This window comes from Heteronotia binoei, chromosome 9 (assembly GCF_032191835.1).
Source record: "Heteronotia binoei isolate CCM8104 ecotype False Entrance Well chromosome 9, APGP_CSIRO_Hbin_v1, whole genome shotgun sequence".
NCBI lineage: Eukaryota > Metazoa > Chordata > Lepidosauria > Squamata > Gekkonidae > Heteronotia > Heteronotia binoei.
In genome coordinates, this window is record NC_083231.1 from 6,792,675 (window position 1) to 6,816,131 (window position 23,457).

The 23,457-nt window shown below is 44.3% G+C and overlaps 1 protein-coding gene across 2 annotated transcripts in view; it reads right to left on the reverse strand.

Annotated features, from left to right (window-relative positions):
- LOC132576907 (transmembrane anterior posterior transformation protein 1) overlaps positions 1–14,001 on the reverse strand; it is a 42,967-nt gene extending 28,966 nt beyond the window's left edge. The window contains exons 1-3 of one of the 2 annotated variants that reach the window (XM_060246186.1): positions 13,883–14,001; positions 9,548–9,615; positions 5,984–6,007 (exon numbers count right to left, since the gene is read on the reverse strand). In XM_060246186.1, the coding sequence (XP_060102169.1) occupies positions 5,984–6,007; positions 9,548–9,570 (47 nt within the window). In that variant the 5' untranslated portion in view covers positions 9,571–9,615; positions 13,883–14,001. The remainder of the gene's footprint in view (positions 1–5,983; positions 6,008–9,547; positions 9,616–13,882) is intronic. The other variant, XM_060246187.1, reaches the window with a different exon arrangement.
- Positions 14,002–23,457: the final 9,456 nt, after the last annotated feature.

A 23,457-nucleotide genomic window follows, 5' to 3' on the forward strand; every position in this document is an offset into this window, starting at 1 on the left:
TGAACACTCCTTGGCATTACCCCTCATTGGGACTGGAATATAAACTGATCTTTTCCAATCCTGTGGCCACTGTTGTGTTTTCCAAATTTGTTGACATAATGTGTGCATCACTTTAACAGCATCATCTTTTAGTACTTTGAATAGCTCAACTGGGATACCATCATCTCCGCTCACTTTGTTGATAGTAATGCTTTCTATAGCCCATTTCACACTCCAGGATGTCTGGCTCAAGGTCATCGATTTCACTGTCATGGTTGTCCGGGACATTGAGATCCTTCTTGTATAATTCTTCTGTGTATTCTTGCCACCTCTTCCTGATCTCTTCTGCTTCTATTAGGTCCCTACCATTTTTGTCCTTTATCATGGCCATCTTTGGACGAAACGTTCCCTTGATTTCTCCAATTTTCTTGAATAGATCTCTTGTCCTTCCCATTCTATTATTTTCCTCTATTGCTTTGCATTGTTCCTTGCTGTTCTCTGGAAATCTGCATTCAGTTGGGTGAATCTTTCCTTTTCACCTTTGCTTCTGATAGTAACCCTCTGCAAGGCTGCATGTATGCCTGATTAAACTTTCTGTTCTCCTTTTGAACTAAACCACAATATGGATAACTCAGGGCAAGTGGTTCATTTACATCTACATTCTGAAAGTGTGTGAATACATGTACCATCAGAATTCACTATAAATCTATTATATTAAAATTTGACCTGACCATACCCATGCAAGAAGATATGAATAAAATTCTTTGAGGCTGGAAGCCTTCACAGCAATTTAACGAAATATTCAAATACAAAACCCTTTCATTTTTAGTAATGATTTCTCTTTAAAAGACAAATGCAAAGGATAACTCAGCAGTCAGTCATAAAGGGGCAAAATGGCAACACTTTCATCTTCTTGCTTAGCATCTCAGTGCATGATCCTGCCTTTTACTAGGGAAGAATGCTTTTTTCATCAGGTGCATTCTCCTGCTTTACAATTAAGTTACAAAAGTTTAAATTAAATTAGTTTAAATTAGTTATTAAAGCTACTTATTTTAGTTAGACATTTCAGAGTTCATCTCCACAAGGGGAGGGACGGTGGCTCAGTGGTAGAGCATCTGCTTGGGAAGCAGAAGGTCCCAGGTTCAATCCCTGGCATCTCCAAAAAAGGGTCCAGGCAAATAGGTGTGAGAAACCTCCGCTTGAGACCCTGGAGAGCCGCTGCCAGTCTGAGAAGACAATACTGACTTTGATGGACCAAAAATCTGATTCAGTATAAGGCAGCTTCATATGTTCATATGGTTTCAAAGGGGAGACAGTGTGGTGGAGTGGTACGTGCCCTTAGGATCTAGGTTCAAATCCACCCTCTGCTCTGAAACCTGTCAAGTAGGTGTCTGTCTCTCTCTCTCTCCCCCCTCCCTCTCTCCACAACCTACCTCACAGGATTTTGGTGAGGATAAAATGGGAAGGAGATGGAAGGATGAGATTAAAGAGTACTAGACAGAACAAACCTGCTTTAGTTGTACTAGCTCTTCTATCAAACTACCATGAAAGTTACAGGGAGTATAGCCCTCACCTGACAAGTTTTCCCTGCCAAAATTCAGACAGGAGAAAGAGTCCTTGTTTTACAGTGAATTTAAAAGTCTTAGTTCAACAGGCCAGTGTTTTGACAACCTGAAAGAACAAGCAAGGAGCACAAATAGTATAATAAAACCAAAGGTGCATCCCTCCATAGTTTTACACAAAGGTATACATTTTCAAGTCCCAAGTCAGTTGGTGGAAAAGTTTATTTTAAAACAAAAATGGAGTGTGGAGACAAGAAGAACTGTGCACATATAAAAGGATCTTTCCTATCTCCCAAGGTAACCATCTGGACCTTAGTTTAATTAATTTTAAAAAGATCACCAGTTTATCCCCTTCTGGGTAAGCTAGCAATTTTTTTTTTAAAAAAATGATACAAATGAAACAAAGTAACTGAAACTACAAAAATAGTTTTTAAAGACAGCTAAGCAGACAGGCCAATTTTTCTCATTTGGAAATACATCCACTTTTAGCAAGTGCACAATACAAGAAGCTCAGCTCTCTATGAGTGCTCTAAAAAGACACAAAGGAGACGAGGCCTCTCCAGAAATTCTGAAGCAACTCTTGCTCCAATGAGAGGAGGACAGCCAAGATAAGATCTTTGGTTTGGGAAACGAAGGCGTAAACGCCAGGAAACACAGCAATTGGTACAAGCATAGGGATCACTGCCATAATGAAACAGAAGTATGCTTCCTCCCATACAGAGTAATCCTGGGATTCATAAAACATCTGGCAATGCTGAATTGCAGTCAAATAAGTAGACAACTGACTGTCGTATTCCCCCTACTGCCTGTTGTCTTTATGCATTAAACAGAAAACTAAATCCATGGAATTGCTGCTGTGATGTCCGGTTCTACCCCATGTCCCATCACAAAGCTCAGAAATGACTAAGAGTCCCCCACTCCACCCCCTCACCCCAAGCCTTTCATCTATGAGCCAACTAAAAACTGCCAGCTATGCAGAGAAGTGCTGTTGACAGATGCCCCCTTATTCACAATTACCAAGTTCTGTCTTCCCCAGATACTTGGGGATGGAGCCAGTCAGCTTTTCCACTGGTGAAAAGGGGAGAAGAGATTAACCATCAAAACAGTTCTGCTGAGGCCATCGGACCTGCATGGACAAAAGTCATGTCGGTCTCAAAGGCAAGGAATGGACCACTGGATGCTTGCTATGAAGGGTCCCTCTCCTCTGAGGAAAGGGAGACATCTTGGTGGGTGATTCTCACTGTCCAATCAGGGAGGTAGGAACAATTTTTTTTCACTTCCTGTCTCTTGTCTGTGGAAGTCACCCACTTCAGTTTTGATAACTCTGAAAGCAGGTAAAACTATAATGCAAACTCTAGGAAAGAGAACACATGGACAAGAACAGAGCTATAAATAGATGAGGGGAAAACAGGCAAAAATAATACGATTGAGACAAGAAGTGTACCCACTGAATAACTAGTTTGACAATTACTTTGGGAGGGGCAAGATGTTCCTCCTTTCCTCAGAGGAGAAGGACCCTTCATGGTAAGTATCCAATGGTCCATTCCCCACTCTAAAGCGGAGGTCACCTTGACGGGGCCTCCCAGAGCAGTGTCCTCAGTTTTAGAGTGGGTCGTCATCATCTTCTTCACATAGGATGTGTTGTAGCACTCTTCTGCCAAATGTTAAGTATTGATCTTGCAATGCCTAATAAATGTGGGGAGAGATGATCAGGTTGCTGCTTGCAAACTTTCTCAACCATTGCCTGCTTTGTGAATGCGGCACTGAAGAGGGAAGTTTAGAAACTGAAGAGGGAAGTTAAAAAAAAAATGTTCTCTGCCTCCATGATTGGACTTTTGGAATCACCCATCATGATGCCCTCCACCTCAGAGGGAGAACTAGCCAAGACTGAATGAAAAAGCATGGCTGGATCCAACCCTCATGAACACAGGAACCTGCCTTAACTGTCCATCAAAGGTTAGTCCTGTCTCTACGCAGGCTGGCAGCGGCTCTGCTCTCCAGGGTCTCATGCAGAGGTCTTTTACTGCCAAATCATTTTACCTAGAGAAGCCAGAGACTGAACCTGGGACCTTCTGCATAACAAGCAGAGCCCCAGCCCCTTCCCTCAAAACACAGCCCCCTTGGAACCCTTTCTACATACCTTGGGTTAAGCTTCCAGGTTCTTAGCGGTTTTTTCCCCCAAATGAATATTGTAGTTATTCATCTTAGTTTTAGGAATGGGTAAAGCTAGAAATTCAAACTAACGCCATCAAGCTGCCTTCTAAGGAAATGCATCAATCTCCTAATCTATGGATTTATATGACCAGGTTGTGATGTAGATCGAAGTTTTTCAAACAGCCCAACACTCCGGTTACCACACCAGAGCTACTTATGATATACCTCTGTTTCAAGAAAGTGTTGGGCATGCGTCATGTAAGAGTTCTACCTCCATCTGCTGGTCGAGAAGAACATGTACACATGCAATAATTAGAAAACATAAGACAAAAGCTTGAAGAACACAACATCTCTATGAGGGGAAGGGAGAAGTTTTTCACCTTCAAATCACCCTCCCTCCTGGTCAGGGGGGCAGTTTGGAGAGGGGGGGATTTCAATAGTCATTCAAAAGCTTATATTGCACATCCAAACTGTATCCACAGGGTGGCTCGTAACTAGGGTTGCCCGATCCCCCCCAGCAACTGGCCAGATCCAGGTCTTATCAACTCTTATCAACTTTTCTCCTCAAAACAAAATGCAACAACCAACCACAACAGCAACAACACTACCACCCCTCCAGTACGGAAAGGAACATCTTTAGTATTGTTAATGTCAAATTTGAATTTTTAAAAGTTCAGCTATCTATTTAAGAAATTTAACAGTGAGTGGTAGCAGCAGCAGTAGTTATTTATTAAGGTCTTTTAGACCTGCTTACAATTCAATCAGGTGTAAAATACAATAGTAAAAATTCAAATTTAAGTGAAGTTCCTGTGATTTGATAATTACTGCACGAAACTTAGCAACCCCGCAGCTGAGAACGAAACGTCTGGAAGGAAAACTTTCTCCAGTAGAACACGGCACTTGATCCCGAAAGATTCTACAAACCCTAATGATGTTACCAGCCGTGAAAACCTGAAATCTTTGATAAGAAATGTGCTTCTTTCTCTCTTGCATGAAGCCATTAGGCTTTCAGCTGTATAAGTCTTCCCTTTTGTGCTGTCACACTTGTTTGTTCATTGTTTTGAGAGTCTGCCTTTTTCTTTATCTGGTTAACAATACATACGTAATAAAGTAACGTCTTTAAAAAACACATCCTTAAAACAATCGAACCCAGAGCTTAAATACGTACAAAAAATTCTAAAAAACTGAAACATGCATTAAAAAAAGTTGCACTTTTGTTTCACATGTGGGTGGGAAGTTAGGTATGAACAATATTAATAAGAGGTGGAAGAATACAGATGTAGATAGTCAACCCTGTACCGCTTTGGCTGTTATTGGTTTCTGCATCACCTAAGCCAGGCTGGCTGAGAACCTTCTTTCCCACTTTGCTTTCAGTACCTGCGCAGCCACAATGCCTAGCTACACTAATGCTGCCATCTCCTCCCTCAGCAGTATGGTTGCCAGATCTCCCTCATCACCACTGTGTGACATAGAGCGTTGGACTGGATGGCCTACTGGCCTGATCCAACATGGCTTCTTATGTTCTTAATGGGTGATTGGGGGAAGTGTCAGGAAACTCCTGGAGATTTGGGGGATGGAGCCCAGAGATGACAGGGACCTCAGTGGGGTACAGGGTCACAGAGACCACCCTGCGAAGCATCCACTTCCCCCCAGGGAACTGATTTATGAAGTCCGGAGATGAGCTGTAATTCCTGGTGATCCCCAAGTCCCAACTGGAGGCTGGCATCGCTATGCAGCAGATACACAGAAAATCTACAACCCTGGTCTACACTTGGTGGGAAAGTGGTTAGAAATACCTAGCCTTGTTTTGTATAGAGTCAGAGAAATGACAGTCAATTAGTTCTAAGCAAGCCTGGTTCAAATGCTTCCTGCTTTTCTTATATCTGCTTTCATTTGATTTCTTCCTCAAAGAGTAATACATTTGATAATTCGTAAGTTAAAATTTTAGATGTAACCTATGTTTTAATGGCACACTGAGAACATAATGTGTGACCTAGACACATCGTGTTTAGAAACACATGCATCATCCATGTACAGTTACTGCTGGGTCGCAGGCATCACACCTTGCAAAATATAAACTCAGCTGCAACCTTGAATTTGTAGCCCAGGGTACATTAAGTGGGCCTTTCAGAGCAGGTTTCTTGGTAGTCTGACAATTTAAAGCATGCACAATGCACTAGAGATGTTTTTAACAAGGGAGTTCCTTCCATTGTTTGCACTTTGATTAACAAAACTACATGCACACAGACAGCACAAGTACATGCTAAGAAAGAAAAATCCACACCAACCTCATTCTTAGGCCTTGCTGAAAGCTGTCTCAAAATAACAGAAAAATACATATAAGCCAAAACGAGAAAATGCATCATGATTTATGAAGGTCATTAATTCATAGGGTCTCACGCAATATTATTGCAAGGTACATATATTTATCTTAAAAATAGGTGATGTCTGTTTTTTAAAATCATCACCATAGTTTAATATTCTGTGCACGGTATTTTTATTTTTAATGTTTTATTTCTGTCATGTGAAAAAAGAGCCCCTTCAAGAATAAAAAACCTATATATTATTATTCCATGTGGTAGTAGTATTCTGTGATTTACTTAATACGCTTTCCTGCTGAAGTGTCATTTTTTTAAACAAGAGGCAAGATTTGTTTCAAGTACAAAATAAAATCATTTGGCAACTATAACAAAAAGTATTGTAGATATTCTCTAGTCAAATGGCCCTACAATATGTGAAACACTGTCTTTTTACATATCAGCTTCTTATATTTACCTTTATTTGAATTTGAACTACATTCCTAGCCCCCAATAATTTTTACTACCACAGATATTAACAAATCTGAGTCATTAGGAAATCAAAACTCTTAAGATGCATCCCCTCCACCACCACCACCCCCCGCCGCAAAATATAGAAATCTTCCCTCTTGGTTCCTAGAGGTGTTGTCTTTCTGTTTCGCTCCAACTTCACAGGACCCCACCCCCCACCTCAGTTTTATCCAAGTGTCAAACTGGAATTCTGGAGAGCACTGAAAAGCACCTGGGAAATATTTTCTTTCAGAATGAGTGAAATACTTTTTGAGAATAAGGTTTTAGTAACTCAAAATGGGAAACAATCTACAGTATTAGCGAATAATTCCTGTACGCACCATACATATACGACACAATGGGACTAATTTTCTTCACAATTCAAATGCTATAAACTGTGTGATAACTCTCTCCCCGAGGTAATCCGTCTGTCCCCTTCTGTTTGCTCTACTTCTTTTGCCTCCCTCAGCATTCAGTAGGCAATCCTCCCTCCCTCCCTCCCTGATGTTTTAACTGTTGCTTTTATTTACTTGAGCTCGATCCCAGTGGAAGCTGGGTTCAGGTAGCCAGCTCGAGGTTGATTCATCCTTCCATCCTTCCAAGGTTGGTAAAATGAGTACCTAGCTTGCTGGGTGGAGGGGAGTGTAGATGACATGTGGAATTCACAGCCACAGGAGGTGGTGGCGGCCACAAGCATGGCCACCTTCAAGAGGGGTTTAGATAAAAATATGGAGCAGAGGTCCATCAGTGGCTATTAGCCACAGTGTGTGTGTGTGTGTGTGTATATATATATATAAATTTTTTTTCAGCCACTGTGTGACACGGAGTGTTGGACTGGATGGGCCATTGGCCAGTTTGGTGTAGTGGTTAAGTGTGTGGACTCTTATCTGGGAGAACCGGGTTTGATTCCCCACTCCTCCACTTGCACCTGCTGGAATGGCCTTGGGTCAGCCATAGCTCTCTTCTCTGGGAGAACCGGGTTTGATTCCCCACTCCTCCACTTGCACCTGCTGGAATGGCCTTGGGTCAGCCATAGCTCTGGCAGAGGTTGTCCTTGAAAGGGCAGCTACTGGGAGAGCCCTCTCCAGCCCCACCCACCTCACAGGGTGTTTGTTGTGGGGGAGGAAGGTAAAGGAGATTGTGAGCCGCTCTGAGACTCTTCGGAGTGGAGGGCGGGATATAAATCCAATATCTTCATCTACCTCACAGGGTGTCTGTTGTGGGGGAGGAAGAGAAAGGAGACTGTGAGCTGCTCTGAGACTCTTCGGAGTGGAGGGCGGGATATAAATCCAATATCTTCATCTACCTCACAGGGTGTCTGTTGTGGGGGAGGAAGATGAAGGAGATTGTGAGCTGCTCTGAGACTCTTCAGAGCGGAGGGTGGGATATAAATCCAATATCTTCATCTACCTCACAGGGTGTCTGTTGTGGGGGAGGAAGGTAAAGGAGATTGTGAGCCGCTCTGATACTCTTCGGAGTGGAGGGCGGGATATAAATCCAATATCTTCATCTACCTCACAGGGTGTCTGTTGTGGGGGAGGAAGGGAAAGGAGATTGTGAGCCGCTCTGAGACTCTTCGGAGTGGAGGGAGGGATATAAATCCAATATCATCTTCTTCTTCTTGGCCTGATCCAACATGGCTTCTCTTATGTTCTTATGTTCTTAAGGCAAAGGCAAACCACCCCGTAAAAAGTCTGCCGTAAAACCATTGTGAAAGCAATGTCACCCCAGAGTCGGAAACAACTGGTGCTTGCACAGGGGACTACCTTTACCTTTTATTCATTTAAAACTCTGGTTTTAGCTAATGTTAAGGGTGTATTTCTATGCTGAGTTTAATGGCTTTTTAGATGAGACTTTAATTTGTATGTTTTAATTTGTTACCAACCCTGGTGGCCATATGAGAGCAGAAAGGCAGAGCAAAAACCTTGTCAATAAAATAAATAAATCCACTATTGAAGATCAGTTTTATGAGCAATTGCACTTTCATTTGTTTACTACAAAAGGTGGGCACTATATTTTTTACTCCCCACCCCCCAATCTCTCTGATAACGAAAGCATGCAAAACTAAGGGTTCATCTGTTTACAGCTCTCCCCCTTCTAATACTGGGTCTATTGAAATATTGCTTATAGAAAACTAAGGTATATATACTTTTAAATTTAATAACTATGCATAAATAATTTCATATACAAAGTTATAAAATATGCATTTTATGTTATTAAAATGTTTAGTGTTGACAAGAAAGCAAGGATAGCCTTGTCACAAATGTAAAGATAGCATATGTTCCAAATTTTTCCAAAAGTTTCTGCTTTTCTTCAGAAAGCAGCTCCAAAATTTTCAGAAATTTTACATTTTCTGTTTTCTGGGGTTGAGTGTTTTTTGTTTTTACTTTATCCCTGAGACCAGGATATTTACAAGCCAGGCAATAACACTTACAATTTTAAAACACAAACTTCCAATAAACTAAGAAAAATTACATGATTTGTTGAGAAATTTGAATGATACCCACTTCTTAAACTTAATATGAGAACATGCTCTGATTTAACCATTTATATCCATATTTGGGGGTGGGGGAAAAGGAAGATAAACTCTATCTATCATGGATGGTATCTGGTTTCCTTCAAAATCTCTTCCACTAGTAGATTCTGGAGCAACTTATAAACACAAGTATACTGGTCAATAGGGCTGCAGGTCCCCCCTGGCCACTGGCTCGGGATAGAAGGGTGGGGCTGCCAGCTCCAGGTTGGGAAAGTCCTGGAGATCTGGGGGTGGAGCCCTGGGAGGACAGTTACCTCGGAGGGGTACAGTGCCATGGAGTCCCCCTCCAAAGCATCCATTTTCTCCAGGAAACTGAACTCTGCAGTCTGGAGATGAGCTGTAATTCTGGGGGGCGGGGGGTCTCCGGGTCCCACTCGGAGGCTGGCATCCATTCCCTACCAGTGAATAATTTGATTCTTCCATCTTTTTAATAGAAAAAAAACCCTATGAGTTTGTGTGGAGATGTCGTTTTAGCAGATAGGATAAAAGAAAAATCAGGATTTACTCACCATGGAGAAGTCCCATGTGACATCACATTCCATCCTATAAAGGAACTGAAAGTGCTCTTCCCTTCAGTCTGATTTACAAGAAATAAAAGAGAAAGAGAGAGAAAGAAGGTTGTAATGTTGCTACTCTACGTACGTTGACCATATTGGAAAAAAAAAAGAGGGAAAGTGTTTCTGAAAGTTTTCTTGTTTTTCCCTCATGTAGAGCATACAGTGGCAGCAGGAAAAGTATATTTTCCCCCTTGGTGATGAAAGGAATGATCATTATTTGCCTAAATCCTGAAGCTATATCCTCAGCAAAAAGGAAATTAGATCTAAGTCCAGCAGAATCTCATATTTTCTTTTGTCAAAAGTTGAACTATGAGATATGGGGGTGGGGAGGAACCCAGAGAAGACTGTATTTCCATTAAGATTTATTAAAAGCCTCTTATTATCATTCCTCTGTGGAATTAGCGGAACAGATGTTCATATTATTTGCTGGAAGTATGAAAGTCCTATAGTCTCCAACAAAGGACAGTATTTATAAACAGATACCATATACTGCTGCAGACAACAGTATGCATGCAGTTGATATAAAGGATGCAGAACTGATCCAAATAAAGGATTACACAAATTAATTTTATGCCTTTGGGATCACAGTAAAGTTAACAAAACCCGTATTCAAAAATACTTAAAGGAAGACAAATCTTGACACAAAGAAAAAATTAATTAAGGATTACCTTTTCCCCAAGAAATAACAAAGGGGAGGGGGCAGTGGAGTCTACCATTTGCCTGCTACCATCTGTGGCTGTAATACCCTGTTCATGACAAAAGTTAGCGTACCGTATCCTTTTGGGACATTAATCAATATGTTTAAAATGAAACAGATGTAGACTGCCCACAGGTCACGGGGCAGAGCGGAGATATAATAACTAATTGACCCTGGAAAGAACACTGATGGTTTTCTATGAACTGCAGTGGACCTCCCAAGGGTGCCTAAACACAGCTAAACAATTCAAGATGACACAAGTTGACTCAGCTGTTCTCCAGCCCAACTCAGTCACATGTCCAAAGGGGGGCTCATCTTAGAACCTGTTTTGTAGCCCAAAGAGGAGCAAAGAGCCCCCCCCCCTTGGCCCCTTGCAATGCTCAGAGCCAACAGAATGCTTTCTGACGGAAGTTCTCCTATGAATGTGTGATTGTGAGTCGGGTCAAGGGACACCGAATCCAACTTGTGACGCATGCATCACTTAACCAGCCTTGGGTGTCAGCACTTCAAAATATTCACTTCTGAGGTTTGCAGTAACTGCTGGACTCTAGTCGGCTATCTGGACTGGGCAGGACTGGTATCGTATCAAAGCCTAAGGAAGTCAGATGTGCCAAATTTAGCAAGCCTGATCCTCTGAAGCTCTGGATTTGGCAGTGCTTTTAAATACTGAGGCAACAGAAGACACCAGTTAAGTCTTTGTTCCATGATTTCAGCCACTAATTCTGGCACAATAGAACATTTATTGAAACTGGGATATTGCATATACACACAGCTAGCTCAAGTTACCCAAGTGGGACTTTCCGGCAGGCTTGCGAAACTCAAATTAACAAACAAACAAACGAGCCAAATTCATACAAAGAGAAAAGGAAAGGAAACAATCCTAGCTATGAAGGAATCCCCCAAATTATCTTTCTTTTTTGGAGGGAGGAGGATGGGGAAAGGTGTCCTGGCCTGAGAGACAACATGCTGAAATAACACTCCTTGTTGAGCCTCAGTTTCTGTTCCTCACCATTCATGGTGCTGTGAATTAAGGATGAGTGTAGGTAGGAGTTTTATGCTTTCAAAGGAATACGACCTGAGGGAATATAATCTCTGTTTTGAACAATTTCGAATAAACAAAGCACAAAACAAAGGATGGAGATATAGGAGACAGTCTCTCTGTTGAGATATTGAAAAAAAAAAATCAGAATGAAGGGAGGAGCACTTTTTAGTTCTACATAGGATGGAATATGATGCGGCAGCTATAGAAAGACCTTTCATACAGCTCAAACCAGTCAAAGGGAGGAATACTCACACAGAACAGGAAGAAGACAAGCAACCCATCTGCTGTCAACAGGCTTTCGTTATTTCAGCCCTTCTTGGAGTGGCATTTAGTTTAGCATACCTACGCATACTCAAGCTGAATATATGTTCCTTTAGCATTTTTACGCTTAAAACATGACAAACTGACAACCAGTTTGGTGTAGTGGTTAAGTGTGTAGACTCTTATCTGGGAGAACCAGGTTTGATTCCCCACTCCTCCACTTGCACCTGCTGGAATGGCCTTGGGTCAGCCGTAGCTCTGGCAGAGGTTGTCCTTGAAAGGGCAGCTGCTCTGAGAGCCTCTCCAGCCCCACCCACCTCACAGGGTGTCTGTTGTGGGGAAGGAAGGTAAAGGAGATTGTGAGCCGCTCTGAGACTCTTCAGAGTGGAGAGCAGGATATAAATCCAATACCTTCTTCTTCTTCTAAAAGCAGCAGGGTTTGTTTTTTACTACAGACACAATATTTAATTTATCATGAACGCATGACGCTGCTTTATATTGAATCAGAACCTTGGTCCATAAGATCAGTATTGTCTACTCAGACCGGCAGCTGTTCTCCAGGGTCTCAGGCAGAGAATGATCTTTCACACTGCCTACTACCAGATCTTTTAACTGGAAATACCAGGGATCCATTGAACCTGGGACCTTCTGCGTGCCAAGCAGATGCACGGCATCGACCCATGGCCCTTCTCTTATAACACAACAGTGAAGAAAGTAACCATGGAAAAGCATAACCTGTTGATCAGAGAGAAGCAAAATATGCATCTAAGCGAAGGAACCTAAAATGCACAGTGCAATCCTAAAAGCAGCAGAGCTACACCCTTTTCTAAGTCCCTTGACTTCAATGGATTGGAAAGGGTGTGACGCCAAGCAGGTTGCCTTTTAAACTGGCTTTTAAAAAAACCTGACAATCCTACCAATGTCAACAGGAAAATTTACACTAATTTTAATCGATCTGGATGGTACCCGAGATCTTTACATACCCCTGAGGATACTGAAATCTTATCTGTTATCTGTTGACTTCAGTAGCAGATTTATTTTCACTCCTGTACAAGCTGTGACCTGCATCCCCACTGTCTGGGCGTCTCCAGCAGGATACTGAGATCATTTCTGTATCTACAACCAGGATTACGAAAGATGAAGAACCATCTGTAACCCAGTCTTTCCTCCGCAGAGGCAAGAAGAGGTTGAATGCAGACAAACTATTTGCATGAAGCCGCTTTGTAAATAAGCTGTATCTGCCCACACAGCGGGAAAGGGAATTTTGACATGTTTCTGCTCCCAGTGAAAATCTGGAGGAGTGGGGAGAAGTAAAATTTGCACTGCGGCAAACTGCTGCTGCTTCAGAAATGGTTATTTCTATTCATCACACCCAGTTTACTGGGAAATCTGGAGAAAACTGTCATCTATAAGACCTTTATGTTAGTTTTAAGTTAGCTAGTAACTCTTAAGTATGCTTTTAATTCTCATTATAATGCAGATATGCAGGTGGCTGAGAGGGCTAATTCTACATCATCACAAACATTAAATAAGCTTTCTGAAAACGCTTCCTAAGCAATTCACGTTGGATAACGACAACAAAAAATTAAAGAGAAGGGCTGTTCACTAGTACTCTGCTCAATTGTTTTCTACCACTCAGTGTCATAGAGGGCTGAAACACAAAGGAAAAATTGAAAAGCTGTGAATGCTGATATACCATTTGCTCTGAAAAGGCATGTTCCAGAGTTATCTCCACTTATAAACAATTGAGTCTGCAAATGCAATGGGGAACTATAAATGGTTATCCCCAAAATTTTGCCCCAAAGTAATTTGTGAGCTTTAGCATATGCATCAGCATTCTGAACACTTGCTAGAAAGTCCCCTTTTACCCACTTTCATCTTCTGTATCAGAGACAGATCACCTCTGAAGCCTGAAAATCTATGCACCTGTGAATGTGTCCAGGTAGCATTTTCATGTATAAATAAATAACTTGATTTTATTTCAATGCCATAATTTAATCACATGAATCTTAAGTAGATAATCTTTCCAACAAGTCCTTGGCTTACCTTGGAAAACCAAAAGTTCTCTTACATTTGTAACCAAAGTCTAATGTTATGTGCCATACAGACACACATGAGGATTCAGAAATTAAAGCCATGTTTGAGGACTCTTTGTGTCTTTAACCTGAAACTACTTGCGCCTTCAAATCAATTTTATGCTTGAAAAGCAACACGGTTAAATAGGCAAATTTAAAATACGTTTTTTTATAAACCATGTCAACATTATTATAAAGTAAAGGGAACTTACCGTAAGCCATAGCAAGGCAATGTGATGAATCTGAACACTGCCAAAAAAACTCGTAATGGAAGGAGCGTGAACACATAAAGAAAAGCATCCAGGCACAGGAAGATCCCAAAAATCATCAACTAGACAGGAAAAAAGGTGGACAAAACAAAAGAGAGAGATTAAGAAAAATGCCACCTTTAAACACTGCTTCCAGATTAACACATAATCATTCATTATGGCTATAAATTGGTCATTCAAAAGTCATCCACTGCAGATCAAGAGCACAACAATATCCAAATAACCTAGATTGACCTCAGTCTGAATTCAGGGATCAAAGGCTGCTTCAGGTGTTCATGTCAAAGATCTCTGGCAGGAGACAAGACCTCTCTCCTCTCAGAAGCTTTCCCCATCATTGGCCATGGTCTCCTCTTGAGCCCAGGGCACGCGCTCACAATGCTTCAGCTACCGCATCCTGCACATATGTCAGGAAGGTATTTTTTTTTCCAATGAGAGATCACTTATAGGGATCTTCCCAAGTTTTTCAACATCTATAGTTAATCACTCTGGAAAGCTGTTTTAAGTTTTGAAATGAGAATTTAATCTCAGTTTAAAAGCACAAAGTCAAGCCCTAGATTCCAGGAAGCACTGCGCAGATTCTAGTCTTGCTGCAGTTCCACATGATGATTCTCCAGCTATCTGATGGAGATACAGCAAGAGTGAGAAATGAACAGAACCAGACACATCAAAATACCCACACAGTATAAAATATGTGGAAGTACCTTTGCATTAAAGGCCTCAATGGCTGTTTTGCCCTCCTTTGTTGCCCTCCTTTGAAGCAGAAAAAACTTTGCCATTTTTTTGAGCTAAAGAAATATGAAATGTCCATGTCAAATTGTGACTGGACAGATCTCAGAAGCTAAGCAAAGTCAGCCTTGAATAGTATTTGGAAGGGCAACTTCCAAGAAATACCAGGATTGTGACACAGAGGCTGGCAATGGCAAACTGCCTCTGAAATGCCTCTTGCCTTAAAAACAAGTCTAGCTCACCACCTAGTGGTGCATAATGCTAAAACTTCTGGCTGCAAGACAATCTTAGGATCTCCTGGCTATTCTACACACAATGCCATATGGTAATTATTTAATTAATTACTGGACATAACACTCAAATATATAAAATTAAACAGCTACTTTCCCCTCCCATTTATAGACCAAGTCCGGCTTCCACCCTGGTCAAAGGACAGAGACAGTGCTGGTCACCCTCACAGATGATCTTTGCAGGCAGCTGGATTTAAGGGGGGGGGCGTTGACACTGCTGTTATTACTAGACCTGACAGCAGCGTTCAACATTGTAGATCACTATTTGTTGACCCACTGCCTCACCAACATAGAAGTTAATGGAGTGACCTTTAAGTGGTTTACCTCTTTCCTCCAGGGTCAGGGACAGAGGGTGGTACTGGGAGAGAGGGTCTCATCCTGACACACCCTGGTGTGTGGAGTTCCTCAAGGGGCAATCCTCTCTCCAATGTTGTTTAACATCTATATGCCCACTTGCCTCTGCTCTCTTTGCCACCAATGGAAAAGCTGGTTGGATCCCACCCACTGTTAACTCAATTGGTATTGAATACCGCCTCTTAAAAATTGAATACAACCTCTTTTAAACACCAGACAAAGAAAAAAGCTTCTTTTAAAGATGTGCTCCTGTTTAAAACCATGTATCCTACTTAAACTATGCAACATGTCCAGGTTTCTCAAATTCCAAAGATTTATTTATTTATTTGACTTCTATCTCACCCTCCCTGCCACAGCAGACTCAACTACCAACGAAACAGCATGGATATTGACTTTGTCTCATAAAAAACATTATGTTGAACATGTTTAATATTGGATGAACGATGCTCACTATACCATAACTAACAACCAGTTAGTAATATGCATGCTTCTTTAGGAAATACAAATTTCAAACTAAAATACTTGATTAAAACCAAGTCCATTTTCTTGGGATTTTAAGCAATGTCTGTGAAAAACTATTCAGTCACTATTTAACAGACAAGACGACACTGTTCCTGTTTTAAAAGTGTTTTCTCAGCATATATCACATTGCAGCTTCCAGCAAACAAACAGTACACTTGGCAACATATTCTAACAGTAGATTCAAAGATTAAATTATCGAGAACTGTGAAAGAGGCAAAATTCTGGCAGAAATGTTAGACTAGTATATTAACGGAATACTTAGCTTCATCATGTTGGTAAAGTGTTTTATTGTTGATAAATAAAAAATCACTTGTAATGCAAGTAAACAAAACTTGTAAATGTAGGATCAGCACAGTCATCTTCAGAATCTTATTCTTGTGACAACTTGTCAGGCAGAGACGTAATGATAAAATGACTAACCATAGGAAGATCGTGTTACAGGGCCTATTTTGATTTTTTCTGCAACGGGCCAGAATGGCTACTTGTATTGGGCTATCCAGGAGAGGATCCTAGAACTGACAGAAGACAAGTTTACTGCCATCGAAATGGCAACGTTTGTCAAAGGGGGGGGGGGGAATCCATGCCTCCCACCCACTAAGAAATATTACCCAGTGTGGGATTTATGGATCTGTATCTAGTGCATCATCTAAAATTATCTCCAACTTTTCCATATAATGACTACTATGTTTTTCTTTGCTCTCTGCCTTGCTGTCCCGGTTTGCAGGCTCTGAGTAGGATCGTTCAGTTCAAGGTCAGGGAAGGAGGAGGAGATTGGATTTATACCCCACCCTTCACTACCCGAAGGAGTCTGAGAGCGGCTTACAATCTCCTTTCCCTTCCCCTCCCCACAACAGACATCCTGTGAGGTAGGTGGAGCTGAGAGAGCTCTGACAGAAACTGTTTTTCAAAGGAACAGCTCTGCAAGAACTTCTGACTAACTCAAGGTCACATCAGCAGGTGCATATGGAGGAGAGGGGAATCAAACCTGGTTCTCCCAAATAAAGAGTCTGCACCAGGGGTGGCCAAACTGTGGCTTGGGAGCCACATGTGGCTCTTTGACATATATTGTGTGGCTCTTGAACCCCCTAGTGTCCTGTTGGCCTGCTTGGAGAAGGCATTTCTCTCTTTAAATAACTTCTCCAAGCCAACCCAGTTGGTAGCTTGGAGAATGCATTTAAAGTTAAAGATGCTTTCTTTCCACCTCTCTCTCCCCCATTTATTTGCCTGCCTACCTTCCTGTCTTATGGCTCCCCGACATCTTAAGTTCATATCTTGCGGCTCTCAAACATCTGACATTTATTCTGTGGCTCTTACATTAAGCAAGTTTGGCCACCCCTGGTCTGCACACTTAACAACTACACCAAACTGGCCAGGCAAGCTCAAGTTATTCAGTCCAAGGTCAGAGTTCCAGAATTCAGGCAAGGCAGAGTTGTTCGGTCCAACATCCAGTTCCAAGAATCAGGCAAGGCAGAGGTGGTGGCTTAGTGTCTAACATACACATTACATCCAAGCCCAACAGCTTCTCTTGGCTGGTTTTATAGCTGCCCACCTAAGGGTCAGACTTGCAGCTAGCTCCTCAGAAGCAATTCTGCAATTACTCAACTTTGTTAACAGAAAGCAGCTGGTGTTGGGCCAGGAGACGTGCACTTCGCCATCTTGTATGTAGCTCTGTTCTTAGCCTTCATCTGCAACACTCTAAGGGTATAGTTGATATGATGGGATGGGAAAGGCCAACTGAGGTTCACCTGCTGATCCAGAGTTGGAGTCATCAGTGGTTCTGCACCAGCTTTTGACTATGAATCCTGACAAGCCTGCAGCTCAGTTTCCTGATAGTCAGCTTCTGTTGACTCAAGGTTGGTTACACAGTGTGCACACAAATCTTTATTTTAAAAAGGACAGAGATAGAGACTACCTTTTGTGGTTGGCAAGAAAAAAAACAATCTTTGCTTCTTCATCCAACATCCCTGCATGGCAGGAACAAGCTGCTTACCATCTCACTTGAACAACTGGCATTTTGACATCTTTCAGGTTGTGTCTCATGTGTGGGTGTAGTGGAATGTATGGAATGATGTTCCTAGGAGGTCCCCAATATCATTCTTCCTAATAAGTGTCTTCTATTCGTGGAATTGTGGGAGTGTTGTCAGGAAAGGCACTGGGATTGGCAGCTGGTGAATGCGATGCTTTGGCAGCGGCTGTCATAACTATACCAGCATCCTTTTAACTTCTTTGCTGGGAGAGCAGGGCACTGACTAGTCATGCCAGTTTAAGTTCAGACTCAGTAATGGCCATCTTTACCTGCAACACTGGGTAGACCTGTGAAGTCTTTCATTGGCATACAGCCCTATGAACCCAGAATAGCTTGCAGGGTTCTGTCTTTCTGTCTGCCTTAAATAAAGGTAAGAAAGATATATATTCTACCGATACCTCTTGAATTTCCTTTTCAGTCAAGGGCCAATAACAATTCTGAAAGGAGTCTGGCTTCCCTTCAGGCACACTAAAAGCTTTTCTAATCAGTATATATTTTTTAATTAATACAAATGAAACACTATTTCAAGCTTTCAAATCCTAGCATGTGCTCCCCCCCCCACTCTAGAGGCATCTGCATTGCAGCCATTATCCTTCCAGCTAATTTCTTAGCATTTTTCTTCCAAAGACAGCCACACTTCTTCATTTGTCAAGGGACAGATACAAAAAAGGAGCGCACTTGGTGCTTCCTCTAGGAGACTACACCTATCACTCTTCTATGGCCTTCCAAATTTACCTGAAAAAATGCCTTCTACAATTCTTACCAGGCTTAAAAAAAATAACTTTATCCTCCTCTTCTACTAGGTTGCCTCTCCGTCATTTTCAAGCCCCTTACAAAAACGATCCGTTTGAAAAGAAAATCAAACTACTATGACCATGATTAAAGTGTGCTTGTTCCTGGCACCCTAAAAATGCTGTTCAGTGTGCATTTACTTGTAAGTAACACACAACACACTAGAACTTACTTTCAAGGAAACATGCAATGGACTGGGCAGCACAAATTCACCACATGCATATGCTCAAGGACATGTGTCTACAAATATTCTTTACAGACGCGCAGTGCTCTGACTCTCAAGAGCTTATACCAAAAAAATCTTGTCGGTCTCTAAGGGTGCTGCTGGACTTGATTCTAGCTGTTTTCTGCACTGCCCAGAAATTAGATTTTGATTAGGCCTGCTGTGATGGACTGCACTTTTAAAAGCTTAGAAGTGCTGAGAGATAAAGGATTGTGAAGGGTTAATTCTTCACAGAGCCAGAGCCTTGAGTGAAAACAGGTTTCCTACCTGTAACTGATGATCTTCGAGTGGTCATCTGTGCAGTCACACTTATGGGAGAAGGCGCCGGCGCCGATCACGGTCGGTAACTTCAAAGCCGCGGATTTCCGCGCCCCCGTCCTGGTGCGCATGCGCAAGCACTCCCCTCCCTGCGCATGCCCACCAGGACAGGAGCGGACATCCCGCCAGTTCCTTCTGACCGCTGCAGAAGCCCTGTAGACGGACCCGCAGCAGAGGGGAAGGTGGGCGGGTAGTGTGACTGCACAGATGACCACTCGAAGATCATCAGTTACAGGTAGGAAACCTGTTTATCTTCTTCGTGGTCTCTGTGCATCACACTTATGGGAGATTAGCAAGCTAGCAGGCTACCTGGAGGAGGGTTGCACGGTCCGTCAACAGGTCATCGACTGCAAAACTGCACGGCCCACAGACGAACTATGCTTCCACCGGAGGTCCAGCGCATAGTGCCTGATGAACGTATGCGGAGAAGACCAGGTGGCCGCCTTGCAGATGTCTCGTAATGGCACCCCCTTCATAAACGCCGCAGAGGTGGCCATAGCCCTTGTGGAGTGAGCCTTGACCGGTCCCGGCAGAGGCCGCTTCCGTACGAGATAACAGAGTTTGATAGTCTCTGTCAGCCATTTTGACAGTCTCTGCGAGGAGACCTTCTGTCCAAGCGAGGCTGAAGCATAAGAGATGAAGAGCCGAGGGTCCTTACGCGAAGGTTTTACCCTATGTAGGTAGAAAGACAGCGCTCTTTTAACATCTAGAGCGTGAAGCCGACGTTCCGAATCTGTTGAAGGATTCGGGAAGAACACTGGTAGGCAAATGTCCTTATTCAGATGAAAGGTGGATACCACCTTAGGTAGAAAGGTCACGTCAGGGCGTAGCCACACCCCGTCTGGTCGGAACTGAAGGTAGGGATCATCGCAGCGTAGTGCCGCCAGTTCCCCCACCCTCCGGGCTGAAGTGATAGCTACCAGGAATGCCGTCTTCCAAGATAGCAGTTGCACAGAGCACGTGGCCATGGGTTCAAAGGGCTTGCCCGTAAGGGCTTTTAGAACTCCCGGCAAGTCCCAGGATGGGGTCGGCTTCCTGACTGCAGGGTACAGCCGTAGCAGTCCCTTAAGGAAGTTCTTTGTGGTAGGATGAGCGAACACCGAGTGGCCCTCAATGCGCTCGTGATTGGCTGAGATGGCTGCCAGGTATACCCGAATAGAGGACACCGACAGCCCCTTGTCCAGTAAGGTAAGGAGAAAGTCAAGGATGCCCGGAAGGCCTGCCGTTCTGGGGTCACCCCCGGTCTCAGAGACGAAGTGAACGAAACAGGTCCATTTATAGGCATAAGACTTCCTTGTAGACTCCCGTCTGCAGTTGAGTAGCACATGCTGAACCCTTTCCGACAGTGCAGTCATGGGAGTCTCCACGCCGTCAACTTGAGGTGTGGAACATCGTGGTGGACCACTCGTCCCTGCTCTGAGAGCAGTAGATCTGGCACAGGGGGAAACTGGTGAAAGACTCCTTTGGACAACCGCAGGATGTGGGTGAACCAGTGTTGCCTGGGCCACCATGGAGTGATTAGGACACCGTTCGGGCGCTCCCTGTATATCTTTTGTACCACCCGAACAAGAAGAGGGATCGGGGGAAACATGTAGACATAGCAATTGTCCCAGGGTAGCAATAGTCCGTCCCCCAACGACAGGGGGTCCCTCCCCCCCCAGCAACAGAACTGCCGGCACTTCCTGTTGTCGCGGGTGGCGAAGACATCGATGTCCGGAGTCCCCCATTTCTGGAAGACAGGTTGTAAGAGGGTCCAGTTGAGCTCCCATTCGTGTATGGAAGCGCCTCCTCGGCTGAGAAAATCTGCACACCCGTTCTGATCTCCCGGCAGATGGGCTGCAGCCAGACTCGTGTCCATCCCTCTGCAGATCTCCCAGATCCGCAAGGCTAGAAGGCAAAGTTTCCGAGACACTGTGCCGCCCTGACGGTTTATGTACGCAAGTGCCGTGGTGTTGTCCGTCAGAACCGCAACCGTCTGCCCCGCCAGCAGGTGCCGAAAAGAAAGGAGCGCATGATGGATCGCCAGTAGCTCCAGGAAGTTGATGTGGTATTGCAAATGGTCCTTGGGCCATCTGTCGCCCACACATAGTCCGCTTACATGTGCTCCCCACCCCCACAGGGACGCATCCGAGGTCAGAGTGACAGTCGGGCGTGGTTTGTGGAAGGGGGCCCCTTGTAACAAGTTGCCCTTGTGCTGCCACCAGAGCAGAGTCCTGAGCACACCTTCGGGAAGAAATAGTCTGCGACGAGGGGAGTCTCGCACACAGTTGAAGACCCCCAGGAACCACAGCTGAAGGATCCGCATGTGGAACCTGGCAAAGGTCAGCACCGCTGTAGTGGATGCCATCAGGCCCAGCATCCGCTGCACCTGAAGGGCCGTGACCGATTCGCTCTCCAGGAAAACCTGCACCAAGTCCATGATGTCCTCCGCCCTCTTCTCTGGCAGGAAGGCCTTGCACAACTGCGTGTCCAGGATAGCCCCTATAAAGTGTACCCTCTGGGAGGGCTGGAGACAGGACTTCGCTGCATTCACCTTCAGGCCGAGCTCTTCTAGAAGGGAAAGAGTCATTGTGATATGCCGGAGAAGACTGGCCTCTGATTCGGCCACCAGAAGCCAGTCGTCGATGTACGGATACACCGCTACACCCTGTAGTCTGAGATGAGCCGCTACCACTACCATGATCTTCGTAAAGACCCTGGGGGCCGTCGACAACCCGAATGGGAGGGCCCTGTACTGGTAATGCATAGTCCCGATGGCGAACCTGAGGAATTTCCTGTGGGATGGGTGGATGCTTACATGAAAGTAAGCGTCCTGCAGGTCCAGGGTCGCCATCCAATCCCCGAGATTCAACAACGGAAGTATGCTGGGTAGCGACGTCATGCGAAACTTTTGGTGTGGTATGTACAGGTTGAGGCCCCGCAGGTCCATGATGGGCCGGAGACCACCATCCCTCTTGGGGACTGCAAAATAGCGGGAGTAGAACCCCAGTCTTAATTGGTCCGACGGGACCCGTTCTATGGCCTCTTTCTGAAGGAGGGCAGTTACTTCTTTTTGAAGCGTCGGAGACGGAGTGGTGTAGACGAATGTTGGAACCTTTGGTTCCTGTTGGAATTCTATTTGATAGCCCAGCCGGACTATCGATAAAACCCACTGGTCTGATGTTATTGCTGCCCACGCGTTGTAAAAAGGCCAGAGCCGGGTGCGGTCCAAAAAGGAGCAAGGGCGGGTGCAAGAAGGGAGAACAGAGTCAAAGTCCCTGCTTAGGTTGTCGGTTTCCCTTCTGGCGAGACGATTGGGAAGAGGTTGGGGAGTACTTAGACTTGTTGCCGTACTGTGGTTTGGAGAAGGGAGCTGTGGACTTAGGCCTCCACTGCTGCTCAGTCGACTGCTTGGGGAAAGACTTCTTAGGCCAAGCTCGCGACCAGGAACGTTTGCTTTGCTGCCTAGAGGAAGCTGGTACCCCAAGGTTTCTGGATGTGCGGATGCTTTTATCCATTTCCTGCAGGACTGTATCAGTGTTAGCACTGAACAGCCCCTTCCCGTCAAACGGCAAGTCCTCAATGTATGCTTGGGTATCAGCCTGCAGAGCCGTGGACCTAAGCCAAGAGTGCCTCCTTAGTGTGACAGCTGACGTGAGAGTTTTTGCTGCAATGTCGCCGGCATGCCTGGCGGAATTGAGCTGTTGCTTGGCCACCGTCATGCCCTCTGCCTGAAGCTTCCTGATAGCGGTTTTGGTTTGTTCGGGGAGCCCAGACAGCAGTGTGGAGATTTGGTCCCAAATGGCGTATTGGTATCGCCCCATACATGCGGCGTAATTAGCAACCTTCAGGCCTAACGCCCCGGCCGAGTAGACCCGTCGGCCCAGACCATCGAGTTTCTTTCCCTCCTTATCTGGGGGGGAAGCATGGGTCTTCCGGGCCTTAGATGAAGATGCCACAACCACGGAGTTTGGTCTCGGATGGTTGAACAGAAAGTCGGCTGTAGACTCCTGTACGCGGTACATGTGGTCAAGCCTGCGCGAAGATATAGGCGTCGACGCAGGCTTGTCCCACGAAGCTTTGGCCGTATGCAGCAGCACCGTCGTCATTGGAAGGGCGACCGCCGATGATGTATCCCTTTGCACGATGTCGAACACAGTGTCCGTGATGACAGGCTGTGGCTGAATCGTAGAGAGGGATAGGGATTGGGCCATTCTTTTTACCAAGTCCCCGTAGGATTTTAAGTCCTCCGAAGGGGAAATGGGTTGATCCTCACCGACCTTGTTGG